This window comes from Cygnus olor, chromosome 17 (assembly GCF_009769625.2).
Source record: "Cygnus olor isolate bCygOlo1 chromosome 17, bCygOlo1.pri.v2, whole genome shotgun sequence".
Classification (NCBI taxonomy): Eukaryota; Metazoa; Chordata; class Aves; order Anseriformes; family Anatidae; genus Cygnus; species Cygnus olor.
This window is the reverse complement of record NC_049185.1, coordinates 2,085,207-2,100,773: the sequence shown is the minus strand read 5'-3', so window position 1 is coordinate 2,100,773 and position 15,567 is coordinate 2,085,207. Positions and strand designations below refer to the sequence as shown.

The following is a 15,567-nucleotide window of genomic DNA, read 5'->3' as shown; positions in this document are numbered from 1 at the left end:
GAATCTGAGAGCACATATTTACAGTTTGGTGGAGAGAATTATTTTCAACTTGCGGGGGGAGGGCGGCTTTGAAGATAATGTGTTTGATTGTTCTTTGTTGTACTTTTCCAGCTCCCTTTTCTCTTTGTTTGTAAGTTTGACTAACACAGAGAAACCATCTGCTAGTGTTGGAGGTGGTGCTGTCAGGCAAAGAGTCTAGACTTCTCTGTCGAATCCCTGGCTAGCAGACTCGTTCAGATAACATCAGTTTCTCCCAGTTCAACAGAGCTCACGCAGTGATGTCCTTGGCATCTGATCACAGGGAAGAGCTAACAGGCAGATTCTGCTCATGCCGTGCCTGCCTTGCAGCACTGCTTTCTGGTTCGGTAGTAGCAAACGCTTCCCAAGGCATAGGAAATACAGCAAGGAAAAAGGGTTGTCTTACTGGGATGCCTGCATCCAAAGTGAATTGTAACTCTGCGATGGCACTAAAGAAAAATTGAATTGTGGCTTTTGGTGAACGTTTCCGACGGTGTCATCCTCTGAGGAACAAGCTGCAAGGAGAGGTAAATGAGAGAGAAGTGTATGGGGAGAAAATGAAGTTTCCTCTGCCCATGCCAATACTCAGTGGGGGCACTGCATGTACACCTGGGGCAACGGGACTTGGCAACTTGATCCACAGTTGTGATTTTTGAATTCCAACCCACTGGCCTCATATTTCTTCTGCCTTGTTTCCTATTGTCAGCACTGGCAGCCCTCCAGTTTGATTTTACCACTAATTGTGTTGCACGTTACCGAACTGAAATGAATCAAATCAAAATGCTTTTCCTGGAGCATTAGATAAAGCAGGCGAGGGTTCTGGGTAATGAGCAGATGCTGCTAATGCAGGGACAGTAGGGGCCTTGCCAGGACTCCATCTGCTCCATGCTTGCCTGCCTTTGGCTGCGAGCCACAGCTTTTGGGAAACAGCAGTCTACTTTAGCCATCACCCTCCCCCCGCCCTCCGGAGTCTCATAGTTTGACTTGAAAACAATGTGGTGTGACAAGAGAACGTACGTGGGTGTTGGGTTTTGGGTTTTGGTCTTTTTGGGGTTTTTAAATGCAGTGCTTCATACTCGTGTAGGCAAGACGGGGTGATGCTCCTGCTTACGGGGGCGCCCCGAGACCTGCGGGGAGGACTTGGGGACCCTTCACAAGACACAAAGCACCTTGGAGCAGGGGAACGTGGTTTCTGCAGGGATCAGAAACGGTGCTTGCTTGTTGGCAGGCTCCAGGAAGGGAATTTTGGCAGCGCCGCTTTCTGGGACTGGGAATCTGCTGTCTTGTCCGTTCCGATGCCCTTAGAGCTGCTTGCGGGTGTTGTCCCTTCTGTACCCTGTTTGCAGAGACAGAAATGAAGTAATATGTTTGGAGTCTTCCCCTAAGTGCCAGGACCTGCTGTGAAATAGCTAGAGCAGGAAACAGTTTGCCTCAAATTAAAGAAAGCGAGTGTTTTGGGTTCCTTTGAAGAAAACTACAGGTAGCACGCAGCAGTATACTTATTCACGTGAGATGTACACAGGTGTGCAGGTGGCTCTCAATGCAAAACCGTTGGCTTGGCTAAATGGTGTGTGATTTTATACCCAGGTCAGGGAATTCTGCCTCTCGACTCACCGAGTTGGGAATAAAGCGCAGGCTTGGTCATCTGTACCCCCAAATCAAAAGGAAATAAATTTATGCTCCCAGGTTGGAGGAAAAAAATACAAATAGGAACTGTTTTCAGAGGTGGAGAACAGATTTGTTTTGTTTATTTTTTGATTAGCTTCAATCAAAATAGGAAGTGGCAGGACTGCGACCTACAAAGAGGAAAAACGTCACGTAGATGATGGGAATTAAGCAGCTCCTGCCCTTTCCGTGCAGCTGGGCTGCGCAGGAGCTGGAGTGAGTGAGCATGAAAACCAGGAGCATGTCCAGAGCCCCAGCTCTCGCATACGTATCCCTCTGTATTTGCTGTGGTTTGTTTTGTTTTGTTTTTAGGTAACAGACATGTAAATTGTTCTGTGTATTTTCTAGGGCTGTCAGCACTGCTAGCAGCAGCATCGTAACATGGGAGAGCTGATGTAATGTGTGGCTGGGAGCTGAGCGCAGGATGCTGTGCACCAGGACGTGGCCCTCCCTCGGCTCAGCCAAGGGCAGCAGGTAGCTGCAGGTAGCTTTTAGGAGCAGGGATGTGCCGGGCCACCCTGTCATGATGGCTGTAAACCTGATTTAACGTTTTTTTTGCCTCTGTGTTTACGCAGCCTTTTCCTGTTAGGGGATTAGGCTAGTTTATAGGAGAAGAGAGGCTTTGTTTTGTGGCAGAGGTGTTGGGTTATTATACCGGTGAGAAACCTAGGTGAGGACAGGCGTAAAAACCAACTGCTTTTGTAGGATGGCTTTGTGCTTCCAGCCGTAAGGAGGGGACTGCACTGGAGCCCAGCGCTATTAATGTTAGTGGAGAGCAGCTTCCAGCCGTTCACCTTTGATAAAGCAGGAGCGTGTGTAATGCTCGCTGAGGCTTGCAAAAATTGGACCACACAGCAGCACGCTGCGTAAGGCACAACGGACTCATAGTTAAACATTGTATCCAAATATCCTGTTATCTCGAGTGAATTGCAATAACTGGACCTTTCATCAGACCACATTTCAACAACGTATTGGGTTAGAAGTTACAGACCTCGATTCGTTGTGCAGCCTGGGCTGAAGTGACAGACCGGGAGGCCGGTACAGCAATTGTAACGTCAGGTGTCAGCAGTTACACCACATTCATCAGCCTCTTGCCCTTAACTTGTTTCCTTGAACCGACAACCTTTAAGCTGTAATTTCCAAACCAATTTCAGGAGTTACTGTTAGAGTTCAATCCGAATAATCACAATTGCAGTGCAGATCTTAGCATGCTGTGAAAGTGTTACCTGTAACTTTGATTGAATGACTTTTGAACATGTTTAAGATTACGGCATTCACACGGAAAAAGACACGGCATGCTTGCAACCTTAACTTCACCTTAGCAAAGATTTTTGCTTTGGAAATGAACTGGTCACTGCTGGAGGCAGGAAGATAGACTATGTAAAGCAGTGATCTCATCTGCACTGGTAAATCTTATGCCTAATTTTTTTTATGTTGCCACACCAATATCTTTAACTATAATGGTGACACTTTAGTGCTATTACACAAACAAGATTAACTGTTACAAAGGCTTACACACCAATAAATATATTTTGCTGTTTCTGCAATGAAATAGAGAAGAAAGAATATTGGAGGTAGCACTTTTAGAACTAGTAATAGCTTTACCTATTGATAAACACAGTGGAGTGTTTGCTTTTTCTGCGTAAAAATATACATAAATGTTTTTTTCCTGTTGTCATATGCAAATGAATAAACTTGTTTTGACTGGAAGTGAGGATGGAGGAAGTACATACAGAACAGAACACTATTTGGGAGGAGGGGAGAAGAAAGGGGGAGAAGTAGTCCTTTTGTGAGAAAATAGTTGTTCATTCTAATTTCATTCTAATAAAAGGAACGCAAAGAGAAATAACACTTCGGAGTTCTTCCTTTTACTCCTTATGTTGTGCTGCCTCATTAAACAGATGTTAACTTGCGACCTTACAAGTAATTAGTTTTGTTGGTCGTACTAGGGATATTTTCACACCATATTGTGCATCAGGTGTTGCACACGCTGTATTTGCCTGATAAAATGTTTAGGTGTCCTGGACAGATTTTGCTATTGAACATTTGGTAGGAAGCCACGTACCTGTCTTGAACAGATTGTATTATTGCATGCTCCATATTCACTGTCTTCTCTTTGTGATGTTTGAGATGCAATAATAATGGCTTTGCTGCCTGGTTCTGGAGAGCAGAACTCTAAATTCCAGGTTTCCCAGTTTGCTTATGTGGTCAGAAGAGGGTTGTGTAACTTGAACGTTTCTTGGTATTTTGCAGAACTTTGTATGTAAAAAACAAACAAGCAAGAAAACAAACCATTAAAATACTCATTACAGAGGTGTGTAAACAAAAGACCCCCCTGAAAGCAAAGCAGCTTCCTCTTTCCCTCCACAAAAGTGATCTTTGTTTGGGATAAACCTTCTGCAAAAACAAAGTTGAAGGTACCCTGCCTGGAGGAGCTTAGCAGTGACCTTCCCTGTCCGAGGAAAAGGTCCGCGTCTAACATCTGTGACCTGACAGCACCAAAATTTTGGATCATCCTTTGCTTGTTTAAAACAGCCGTTCTGAGATCAGGCTTGACCCGTTCCCTCTGCCGTGGTGAGGAGCTGAGGACTGGCAGCGTAGGGACCGAGGTGCGCTGCGAAGCCTGCGCGTGAGGCAGAGGAGACCGCAGCCCGTGCCATCCGTTTGTATTTGTTAACTTGTTTTAAGTGTAAGTCTGCGTGATGCAGGCTAGCGTTCTGTTTTTCAAAACCAGTTCAGCAGTTATTTACCTTTCAAGCAATTAACATAATTACCATTATGCTAAGAAGTAATTTTGGGAAGTTCTGCTCTGAGCCCTTATGACTCCATTGGGACAGTTTTAGTTGGGACTTATCTTTTTGATGGAAGCCTAATTGCAGTTTTGGCTTTGTGTAAACAAACAGAGGCAGCTAATTGTTTAGGCAAATAGCAGATTAATTTAAATATGCATCCCTAATAAAACAAAAATGGTCCCCATTATGGTACTCATTCCCATGGCGAGGAATATAAATATTCAGTGGGAGTGCCATTAGACAGGGATCTTAAGGATTATCTGCATTATTTCACATTGGTAGCACTTTCCAGATACCAAATAATCTTTACAAAAGCAAACATAAATCAATTTAAACTCATTTAGATACCATTTCACTATGTGCAGTTTCATTACCACACTCTTGCTTCACCTCCTTTGGGACGCGGGAGGAGTGTTTGCAAACTGGCATTGGTGCCCGTCCACAGCTGTCTGTCAGAGCTTTTATGTCTCCTTTTGAAGGAATGGCTATCATTAATCATTTCATCATTAATGGCCGTACTTGAGTAGAAGGAAGGCTCCTCCAGCTCCAGTCCTGTCTATCATGTCTGAAGATTGCTTCTCAGTTAATTCAGTGCAAAGGTGGCCCAGGAGTCTCCAATTCTGTCTGGCCCTTCTGTTCTGTAATACGCTCCTAATTGCTTCAGGTTGCTCTTATTCAAGTTATTGCTTTAATGTAGCATGCTTTTAAATAGAGTATCGGTGATCTATGCAGGGAAAATGTGCAACCGCAAACGCATTGTCTCTCGACTTGCACTTCTGTATTCCTCGAGGTTTGTGCTTTTTAGCTTTCTGAGAGCATTGAACTCTTTTGCATTTTCAATTTTCCAGAGCATCAGGATTGGGAGCTTTGCTGCTGGTTGCAAACTAGCTGTAAAGAATGGTATTAACATCGCTGGGCTGACTGCTGTGTGTGTAGAGCTTCAGGTCTTTCACTCTAAAATTTTTTATGTATGCAACAGAAGGACTTAGATTTGGATGTGGGTTCTTCCTCGCTATTTCTGTGGTACTCGAAATCAAGTATGTATGTAGTAGAATAAGAATTTAGGTCCCTCTTTAAGTCTGGTCTTCTCCAAATGTGGAAAAGGGAGAGAAGTCGAGCAGATTTCCTCAAGGTAGGTACCAATGTTATCTGAAAGTCAGTGTTGTAGGAGAGCAGCACAACCCATAATGCCTGCACCCCTAACTTTGGAAAGTTTTCTCTGAACCTGTTACGTGCTGTTATGCGGTGTCCTAAAATTCTGTTTTCCTGCTCTGGAGTCTCTTCTCTGTATATATACTTTTTAATTAAAATGTTTATCAGCTTACATCATCAAGCGATCTTTCAAGGTTTTCTTAAATTCTGAGATAACTCATAGGTGTTTACTTTTTTTTTCTACAGGAACTGTTAGTGTTTGGAGCCTGATGATAGGGCGAGAGCCAATACACCGTTACCAGCACAATCAGAGGATACAAGCCTTAGCTCTTGGTTCAGAGGGTGCAACGGTAGCAACAGCATCTGGCTTCGAGGTCAAAGTGGAAAGCCCTGATGACAAGGGATTCTGGCAAACGACAGGAACATTTGAAATCCAGAAATTGGTGAGTCTCCAGGCTACTCAGCTTCGTTCCAGGAGCTCCTGATCTGCTAATTATTTTTGATACAGTTAAGGGGGATCTTATAAGATTTTTATAAGGGTGTTGCATGAAATAGATAACAGCGTTATCAGTTAGAAGCTACGATTTTGTAGCAGGTTAATGGATGAACCTTTCATTACTGAAGAGCAAGGGTGAAATGCTGGCTTAAGCTACAAGTGAAAATGAATAGAAGTCCATATGGTGCAGGAGGTTGGCTGTTTTTAATTATTTTTTTTGTCAACATTAAACTAAGTTGGCTCATCTTGTAAATCAGTTTTCTCGCATAGAATTGGAGCTAAAACTCAAGGTCTCATTCCAGATCAACGCTATCTGATTAATTCTGAGGCAGGATACTGCAGATGAGCTAATAGTATCACTTGTGAAGCTGTAACTAGTTGTGCAGCTTCTTTAGGTTGCACCTTCTGTCGCTAAAGTTTTGAGACTATTTTAATTAAAAATCAAAAGCTATCCCATTCTCTGAAGTTTTACTGTGGCTCGGAGTATCAACATTTTTTGGAAAGGGGAAGGAAGTGTGGTAAGAATAAATTGAGTCTTGCAACTTCTCTCCTATTGCAAAAAAAAAAAAAAAAAAGACTGCATAGCTAATGGATATGAAGTTGGGATCTAAGCCATTTCTGATTTATCCCCTCTTTCAAAGCTAAGTCAGTCTTATGGTACTTAAAAATAAACAAAATCCCCAAATGTTTTAAGAAGTATCCCAGTAAAAATGTTAAAACAACACCATGCTCCATCATAGTTGGATCCATTGTATGCCTGCATCTTGCTGACTGTGAGATGTCAGTTTGCAAGACACAAAAGAAAAACACTCAAGATACCACTCCTCTAAGGCTGGATTAGAAATCAGCTGTGCTCTAATGGAGTTTCAGCCCTTCCCATGGTAAGACTTCTCTGCGGTGTCTTAACCATTTACTGAAATGAGAAGGGCCACATAAATCTGGCCAATGTCACACTGGAGGCCTAAGAGAAGATAGGGGGTTTGAAATTCGGGTTGTCTTGTAGTCAAGTCCCGACTTCTCTCTTGGTTTAGGACATAAGTACATGATTTCATGGGAGCTAAACTTGCAAATATTCTGAAAAAAAATCAATACTCAGACTTGATCTGAAATGAATTTGGGATGACTCAGGGTTGCTGATGACCAGTAGTTACCAATAGCTTTGTTAGTTCCGCATATGGCAGTAGAGATGTAAAAGAATTTTAGCCTGAAGTAAGAATAAAAAGTCTGCTCTTTTTAGGTCAACTTCCTTAATCTGGTTCCAGATGTTCTGGGGAGTCCAGTGGCAGTGGCAGCTGCAGAAGATATCGTCTATGTCCTGAAAGGAGAAGATCCTGGCAAAATTCTCCATTCTGTCTATGGTCAGCCTGTCACGTGTCTCGATGTGTCTGCTCATGAAGCAGCCTTTGGGGTCAAAGGCTTTGGCTGGTTATTGAATGAGCCCAATCAGGTATTTATTTTTTATAGGAATTTTACACCTTCATAATTAACAAAAGAACCTTTCATGCTAATGACCGTTTCTTCCATGCTCTTCAGCTTTTTTCACTGTAAATATTTTGCGTTCTCTGCTCCTGAGTCCCAGCTCTGTGCTGCACCAGTGATCCTCTAGGGGGAACTAGTCTCAAAAAAAAAAAAAATAAAAATAAAAAAAAAACCCACCCCCCCCCCCAAAAAAAAACAAGCAAACACCAACCAAAACAACAAAACCCAACAGAACAATGCACCCCTGAAGCTCTCTGATGAGGACATCCTGAGCAGCGTGTCGAGCCCTGCACATGTCCGTGTGCAGTCCTAGGAGGATGCTTTTTCAGTGTGTGCACTTGGGTGTTTGAACTAAGCTACTTACTGGTGAGAGTGGTGTGACTCTTGTATTAGAGGAAGCTAAATAATAATCATAGGTTTGAAACCCCTGTGACACAGGCGGCTTCTTTCATCAGCACATCTTAGCAGTGGCAAGGTAGGTCAAAACCACACTGTTCTGGTAACCCTGCTGAAAACTCATGGCTTCTAACGCAGCTGATCTCAAACTTATTTGCTTGCAGGAAGGTCTTTCTGTGGGGGGGTTGCAGACTCAAACAGGTAACAGAAATAACTGTTTATGTGGGGAATCCCACCGGAGATCACAGTTGGCAGCAGCCTCCTCCTGGATGCAGCAACCCCTCCATGGTGCCCTACTCCAGAGCAGGGACCAGGCTGCAGACAGACCTGTTTCCAGGCACCTCGAGAAAAGTATCTATCCCTTTCCTGCATCTTTCCTAATTTGCCCGTTCCCTAATTTCACTCTGTTTGTGGTTATACTTCAGGCGTGTGATAGGCTAATAACTAATTGGGAAGGAGAGTGCTTCAGGCTGCTGGAGTAGGAAGCAGGAGGTGAGCAACCAGATGAAAGGAGCTGTGGTCTGTGGTGTAAAAATGCAGTGTTTTCTCTGGCAAGCAACTAGACCAGGAATGCTTTATTTAGGGCTACCTCTGTGTTATGAATAAATCTGTCCAGCTGCATCTAATTTACCCTTGAAATTCATGTTCACCAGGGAAATGCAGAGGCCACCATAAATACCTCTAGGGTTGAGAGATGCTGCGAGGCCACGCTGTCTTATTAATTCCTTTGCTGTCCTAATCCAATTCTTTTCCCCCCAGAGGTGGAAGGTTAGAAGGTAAAATTGCCTCATTCAGGAGCATTACATCGGTGATCGCTTTTGTGCCTCGTAAAGGAAGAGAGAAACCTACTTAGGCCCCGGAGCGCCGCTCTGTAAAGCCGGACATATTTCCTCATTTAGTTCGGAAGTATTTGCCGTTTGATGGCAGGTTGCATTAAGCAGCACATCAGCACGCATCCTAATCAGGGAGATGGGGCTGAAGCCGTGCAGACGGCTGGGCTGTGTTGGACAAGGACGCTTGCTTGGCATTGCCGCACCAGCTGACATCACGTCGGAAATTAATTACTAATGTCTATTATGATAATTACTCACCTCGCACAGACGTGAAGGGACTTCACCTTGGTTGATTACGCTGGTCACAGGTTGACAATCTGTCTTTGGGAGAGCAGTTGATCTCAGAAACCTATTCATGAAGAATTCCAACCCCGTTTGGTTCTGGCGATGTTGCTGTGATGGAAAAGCCGGGTTTCTTCTGTTTGGAGTTTTCTTTGTTTTCCCGAAGGGATTTTATTTTTCTTTTTGAGTGTAGGCACGCAATCGTACAGTTACTGACTGGTAACCTGCTTTCTGAAGATAGTTAGGGAAGCCATCTTTGTCGCCTTTTTTTTAATCTTTGTCTAATTTTAACCAAATTTGACAGCAGAGTAGAGATCTGAGGCATAAATTTTATAGGCACTTTTATGTTGGAGAAGAGAAAAACATCAAATCTGTGACATAGACTTGCCTCTTACTAGATGACAGGCATCCATGCAGGAGAGAGGGGGAATATAAATGCTTCATCTATGAGGAAAAGTTCAATTTCCACCTTGGTAAGCATCTGAAAACCCAAGGATGCTGCAGTGTCTTGAAAGTTAGTCTGCTGAGTGCTCCTCCAACTCTTTTCTGTTAGCTTAACATAAAAATAAATAAATAATTCTTTAGTAAGGGTCGTTTCAGCTGTATTAACTGAACATACAACGTATTGTTTTCCTTAAATACCAAATTCAAATACTGAGATTTCTGTTCCCATCCTGGCTCATAAATGGGTAACAATATAGAGCAGGTAAGATACCACAAGATAAGGTAAGGTACTAAATCCTAACGTTTCCCTTTCAACCTTGAGCGGTGCTCGTGACATCCAACAGACGTGCCTTGAGGGATGGTGTCCAGAAATTGCGCGTTCCCCTGAGTCATGCAGCTGGGAGACCTGTGATCCCGATGCTGCAGCATCATAACCAAGAGTGGTGTTCACGTGTTTCAATTCTGGTTTTTGAATATTGTATGCAAAACCAGTTTCAAACTCCACAGGCATCCGCGGTTTTAAACTAGAGCTGGCTTTGGTCCTCTTCATGTCAGGATATAAATCTCCGAAGAAGGTAGTGGTGTGGCTGTCAGGATTAACATCGTCTGATTGCTGATGCATTTGTCTCACTGATGGGGGGATCGGACTGAAGCTTTCCTCCTAGTTGGTACGTTTATAAGCATCCCTCAACAGACCTTCTGCTGTCAAGTAAGTCTGGGCTCCTGCTGTAACCTCACATGAGCTCTCTCCTGATGTGGATTATTTCTGTGAAATTTATAGGTGATTCATTCTCTTGAGGCAGCAAAAATATTTTATTTAAAATTTAGCTGAAATCATCTCATGTTTTCAACAGTTATTGGTGATTACCTCCTATTGTCATGGGAGGTGGTGGTTTTTGTTTTCTTTTTGCAGCAAAGAAACTCCACGATATGCAAGGGAATTTTATTTTAAACTCGTAACTTTGAACTTCTTGTGTTGCATGCATAAGACAGTTCAGAGCGTGTCTGTATTTTGTTTTTGTTTTTTTGCACAGACGTAACCAATATTTCAGAACAGGTAGATGGGGGTGAAAGGAGGACAGTAATTGGTTTAGATCTTCCATCTTAAAAACAAAAGGCAAGATATGTTGAGATCAGATGCCTGATCTCAGGGAATTGTTTGTTTGTTATGCTGTCACTTTTTCTTTTTTGAGCTCATGATTAGCTTCTACTTGATGAATACTGTTCAATATCACCTGTCTCTTCTCATCAGTGTTGGAAATACTGCTTCTCTGTACCTCTATTTAACGTTTCCAGAGTTCTTCAGTTGCCTGCTAACATGAGTTATCTCATTTTAGATATGTTAACTGATATTAACTGAAAAAAATGAAATCACAAATTTTAAAATAATCCTTTAAATTGAATCTCATTCTTTACAATTTCTCCTAGATGATATTTTTAGGTCACAGCTGTTTTACATAAACCATTACGTCTTGTACCTAATTTTAACTGAATTCCTCCTCTTTGTGTACTGGTAAGCTTGCATGGTCTCTTTTGGTGTCATGATGTCTCGTGTTCCAAAGATTTCAATTTTCTGTAAGTGCTTTTCAGTTTTCTTAACCACTGTGAACCTTGTAAATAGTCTCTTTTTCACTAAATTGATCTTTATGAACTCTTGCTTTCGTACCCATAGCAGGGCAGGTCTTGCTGGTGACTGAATTTGAACATGTGGGATTTGCCTGTAAGTCAGTGCAAGGAATACAGTCTGGCAGAGAGACCAGAAGTTTTCCTTGCATAAATTTTGCAGGATGCATTGATTAACCTCCGCCTGGCTGAAAAGTAACAGTAATCCATCTTGATTTTTCTATGCTTGTAAATGACCAAAAATAATTTTGCAAGTTTAAAAAAAAAAAAAAAAAAGCCCTTTTCTACTGACTACTGTTGACATTCTGCTTTCTTTTTCATTATTTGTACATTAATGTGGATACCTCAAAATTGGCACAGCTTCCAAGGTGGCAAGTATCTCAGGTTTTGAAAATGTAGCTGCTAGGATATGCTGTATATATTCAGGGTACTAATCTATGAAACCAAGAGAATTCATTAGTTTTTAAGGACTATTTTGCCTTCCTTTCACCTACCCTATTCTTAGGTTAGGGAAAGAGCATTTCTGGGCTAGGGCTTGCATCTTTGTGGGTGGGTGGTTTGGTGTGTAAACATAATACCCATTCATCTCAGGGTACCTGACTCTTACATCAGTCTTCAGCCACAAGTTAAATGAGTTTGGTGCCCTCATTCCAGGTCCTAGCAGACATCTGTCCACATCACAAACCCATCAGGTTTGGCACAGTGCTGGGGGCTGGCAGCCCGTGCCCACGAAGTGTCCAGTGCTGGAACAGCAGGGGTTGCAGGTGCGCTGGCAGAATTGCACTGCCGAAGCTTGTGCAGTGTTTGCCTGCACGGTGCTTGGCTCTGCTGCTTGCCACCAGCGTGGAGTCTTACTTTCGGCTTCCAGTCAAAGGAAGACTTAAAAGGAAAAACTGTATTCTGCTTGTTTTTAGCTTTATACGTGACTTTCTGGCAGGTGTGGGCATTTGGAGGAACAGGTAGCTGGCATCTGAGCTGCTGGATTTGCTGCAAACTGCTCAGACTGTTATTTTTGCAATTTTCTGTGCGGGTTTTTAAGTATTGCTTAAGGCTGCTTGCTGCAGCTAAGCTCACGTGAAATAAGAGTGCTTGTTTGCCAGCATAAAGTCACCTTTAGGATGGCATGAAAGTCAATTTTCCACATGCTCGGAGAAACGGTTGTGTTACCAGCTTTACACAATGACTTATATCTGGCAAGAACTTGCAAAATAGTCTCTCTGGCTGATTGTCAAAAATTACATCATATTGGAGTAAACTGCTTTTAAATCAAACATCCATTATTCATGTATATTAACTGCTTTTTTATTTTTTTTACTGGCTGTTTTGTGTATGATTTACTCTTTTTCTTTCTCTCTGATTGTCTGTCTGTCTCCCTCATCTGCTCCTTTTAAATCTTAGCTCATCTTTAAATTTATGGAGCCAGAACACTTATCTCTGTATACAAGTATCAATATGCTGACCTTGCATTTGTTAATAGTCAAATTTTTTTGTTGTTGTTGCAGTGTTATGTGCCTTATTTACAGTAGGCAATTCAATACAGTTGCAGTGGGAAACTGTGCCCCCGAGGCTTGTAAACTTTGAAAACATTTTTTTCCACATCCCTTTAGAAATAAAATTCATACTTGCAGTGGTGTGTGCCATATGTTGTACTTAATTTGATGACTTCTCCTGCAAATGCATATGAAGTAGCCTTATCACTTTTGTAGATATTCTCTGGATTGAATGGTATTAACCTGAGCAAAAACCAGTTCCCTTTTTATTGACAGTGGACTTGAAATTTCATGACCCCCTTCTTTTGTTGGCAGTATTAGTGTGTACTCAGGCAGTGTTTTCTCTGGTTGGCAGAGGGATGGACAGAAGGAAAGGAGGAGAAAGATAATCTGAAAATAAATGCAAATTTTGTTCCCAGTCTTGCTGCTTGTTCCTCTGCATCTTTGGGCATCTTAGATTTTGAAGATTTTGATGTTGTTTTGATCCGCTGCTTACTGCTCTCTGTAGTCACAGTTAGAAACCTCTGTCCTAGACAGCTCTTTCTGAGAAAGTAGTTCTCAAATGTATCGTGGGTTGCTCAATAAAGAAAGGGATGTAGGCTTTGTGAGCATGGTTTTCTGGCGTATAGTTTGCCAATGTGTATGATATTCTGTTTAATACTTCATCTGAAGAAGAATTATGTATATTTTATATATATATATATATATATAGATATATATATAAATATATATATATATATATATAAATAAAGTGCTTCACCCAGTTGTGAGACAGCGTTTTACTAGCCCTGAGATGCGGTAAGTCAGGACAAGAAGCAGAAGCGTGATTGCAAGGGAAGCTAGTGATTTCACAAAGCAGTTGTCTGCTGGCTGTCGGCCAGGACGGTGGGTTGAACACCCCTGCTCTTGTTGAAAGTACCACAGGCTCTTTGATAACAAGTGCTTGGGGATTTGTTGTTTTAATGTTCTGTCCAAAAAAGACATCTCCAACGACGCAGGATCCCGAAACACCTGCTGGGGTATTGGACATGTATGGAAGAGTTCCATCAACAGCATTTCCTTCAGTTCCTTGGTTTTTCTTGGAAGTATCTCAACCAGAGTACATAGACCATGCTTGACCTCACTTAGCTGCGAGATGTAACAAAGCTCACAGCTTAGCTCTTCTGGCTACGGAGATTTAATTCTTTGTGAATTAATTTAGTCTTCTTTCTCGAGTTCTTGGACAGCATTTAAAGAGAGTTCCCCGTACCCACCGATCTGCAGTTTCCTGGAGTACAGTGAGTTTTCCTTTCTTCCTCTGCCTCTTCTAAGGAACTTGCCAGTTTCTCAGCGTGTCTATCAGAACGGTGACCACGGGTTGAGACTTGCCCAACGCAGGCAGTAAAGAGGGAAATTAGTCTAATGCACTGCCTTAACAAAAGAGAGTATGAGCATGAATAATTAATACCACCAGTCTGTGGCAATCGGATAAAATGAAGTCCCATTTGCTCAGCCTTATTAAAAGAGAGAGAGAGAGGGGGAGAGATGGTAAAGGTCGTTAAGGGACTTGTAACATGGAAAGAATCGCCTCTGAGATGGATAATGTGTTTTCTAATCTCTGTGGTCTTTAACTAAACATAATGGTAAAGGTACTCTAGCTATTTCTGGCTTGTTGAATTATTAAGCATTCTGGGAGATTGCCTGGCTCTCATCCAATAACTTAGACTTTTTCATTTGAGCAATGTTAATAGGGTAACGCTTTTTATTTTGTGTGTTAGATCCTGATACAACTGCACGGAGTATTTAATGCTTTTCATCCCCTGTGTCCCAGAAGTCCCGGGGGGGGCAGGGATGCTCGTTAGTGTGTTATCCCAGGGTACTTCATTTCACACCCAAGTGCTCTTGGTTCGCTTACCTTCGGTTCTGTACCTATTAGGTCACTGGTCTTGGGTGTCCATTATAGGATTATAAATGTCTTTAAAAGGGTAATCCCCTTGCAGTGTGCATTATAGGATTATAAACCTCCTAAAGATCTTATGCTTTATCTGCCCTTTAACATACAGGCCCTTATTTCAAGTCCCTATTGACCAGGTATTTTCATTCTTTTTCCTTGGCCTTTGTAAAGAAAATCCTTGTTGCCTTGGGATATTAGAGAAGAGCTCATCAGAAGTATTCTAGCAACTTCAAAATTGTCATCAGTATGCTTTTAAAACCCCTGTCTTCAAGAAATTGTTATTCAGACCTTAAAATGCATTCTGAGTTCCTTTTGTTTCTTTACCTATCAGGTTGTCAGCATAAGGTTTTGAAATTCATTTACAGACCATAAAATTGTTCAAGACAGAAGTTCAATTTAAAGACGGGTGAAGCTTGAATGCTGAAAACCACAAAGAGCACCTTCCTTCCAAATGATAGGGCTAATTGGCTAGAAATACACAGGTGCGTTATAAAATTTTTTAAAAGCAATCTTCCAAAGAATGAAGGCTGACATTAGAAGAGAAGGGATTGGAAGGGGTAGAAGAAGGTGATGAAGACAAAAGCTTTTCTCCCCATTTCATGGGTCTGAACTGTTACTTTTATAGATTCTCTTTCTTACAGATGCAAACATTTTTAAAGTGATGGGCATCTGCGAGTGAGGTGAACAGAAATCATTTTTCAGCTGCTGCTGCCTACATGTAAGGGTAAAATTGTCTAAAATTGAGATTGCAACAGGAGAGTATGGGACATCTGCTCAGACTGAAAACAGTGGAAACTTTAAATGCTGTGTGGAAGCAATTTTTCATTATAGTCTTTCATGGTCATAACTGCATGTTCAAGTATGTATTGTATGTTTATGGGGTAGATGGGAGCTCTGGTCATTTAGAGAAATTAATAGTTTATGGATGCTCACTTTAAGTATTAGCCCCAGGGGACTTTGGAGA

General features: G+C 42.0%; 1 protein-coding gene across 1 annotated transcript in view; it reads left to right on the top strand.

The window, feature by feature from the left end:
• FBXW8 (F-box and WD repeat domain containing 8) overlaps nucleotides 1-15,567 on the top strand; it is a 51,720-nt gene that overhangs the window by 25,505 nt on the left and 10,648 nt on the right. Inside the window, exons 6-7 of the mRNA XM_040577250.1 lie at nucleotides 5,874-6,070; nucleotides 7,361-7,570. Of these exons, the coding sequence (XP_040433184.1) occupies nucleotides 5,874-6,070; nucleotides 7,361-7,570 (407 nt within the window). The remainder of the gene's footprint in view (nucleotides 1-5,873; nucleotides 6,071-7,360; nucleotides 7,571-15,567) is intronic.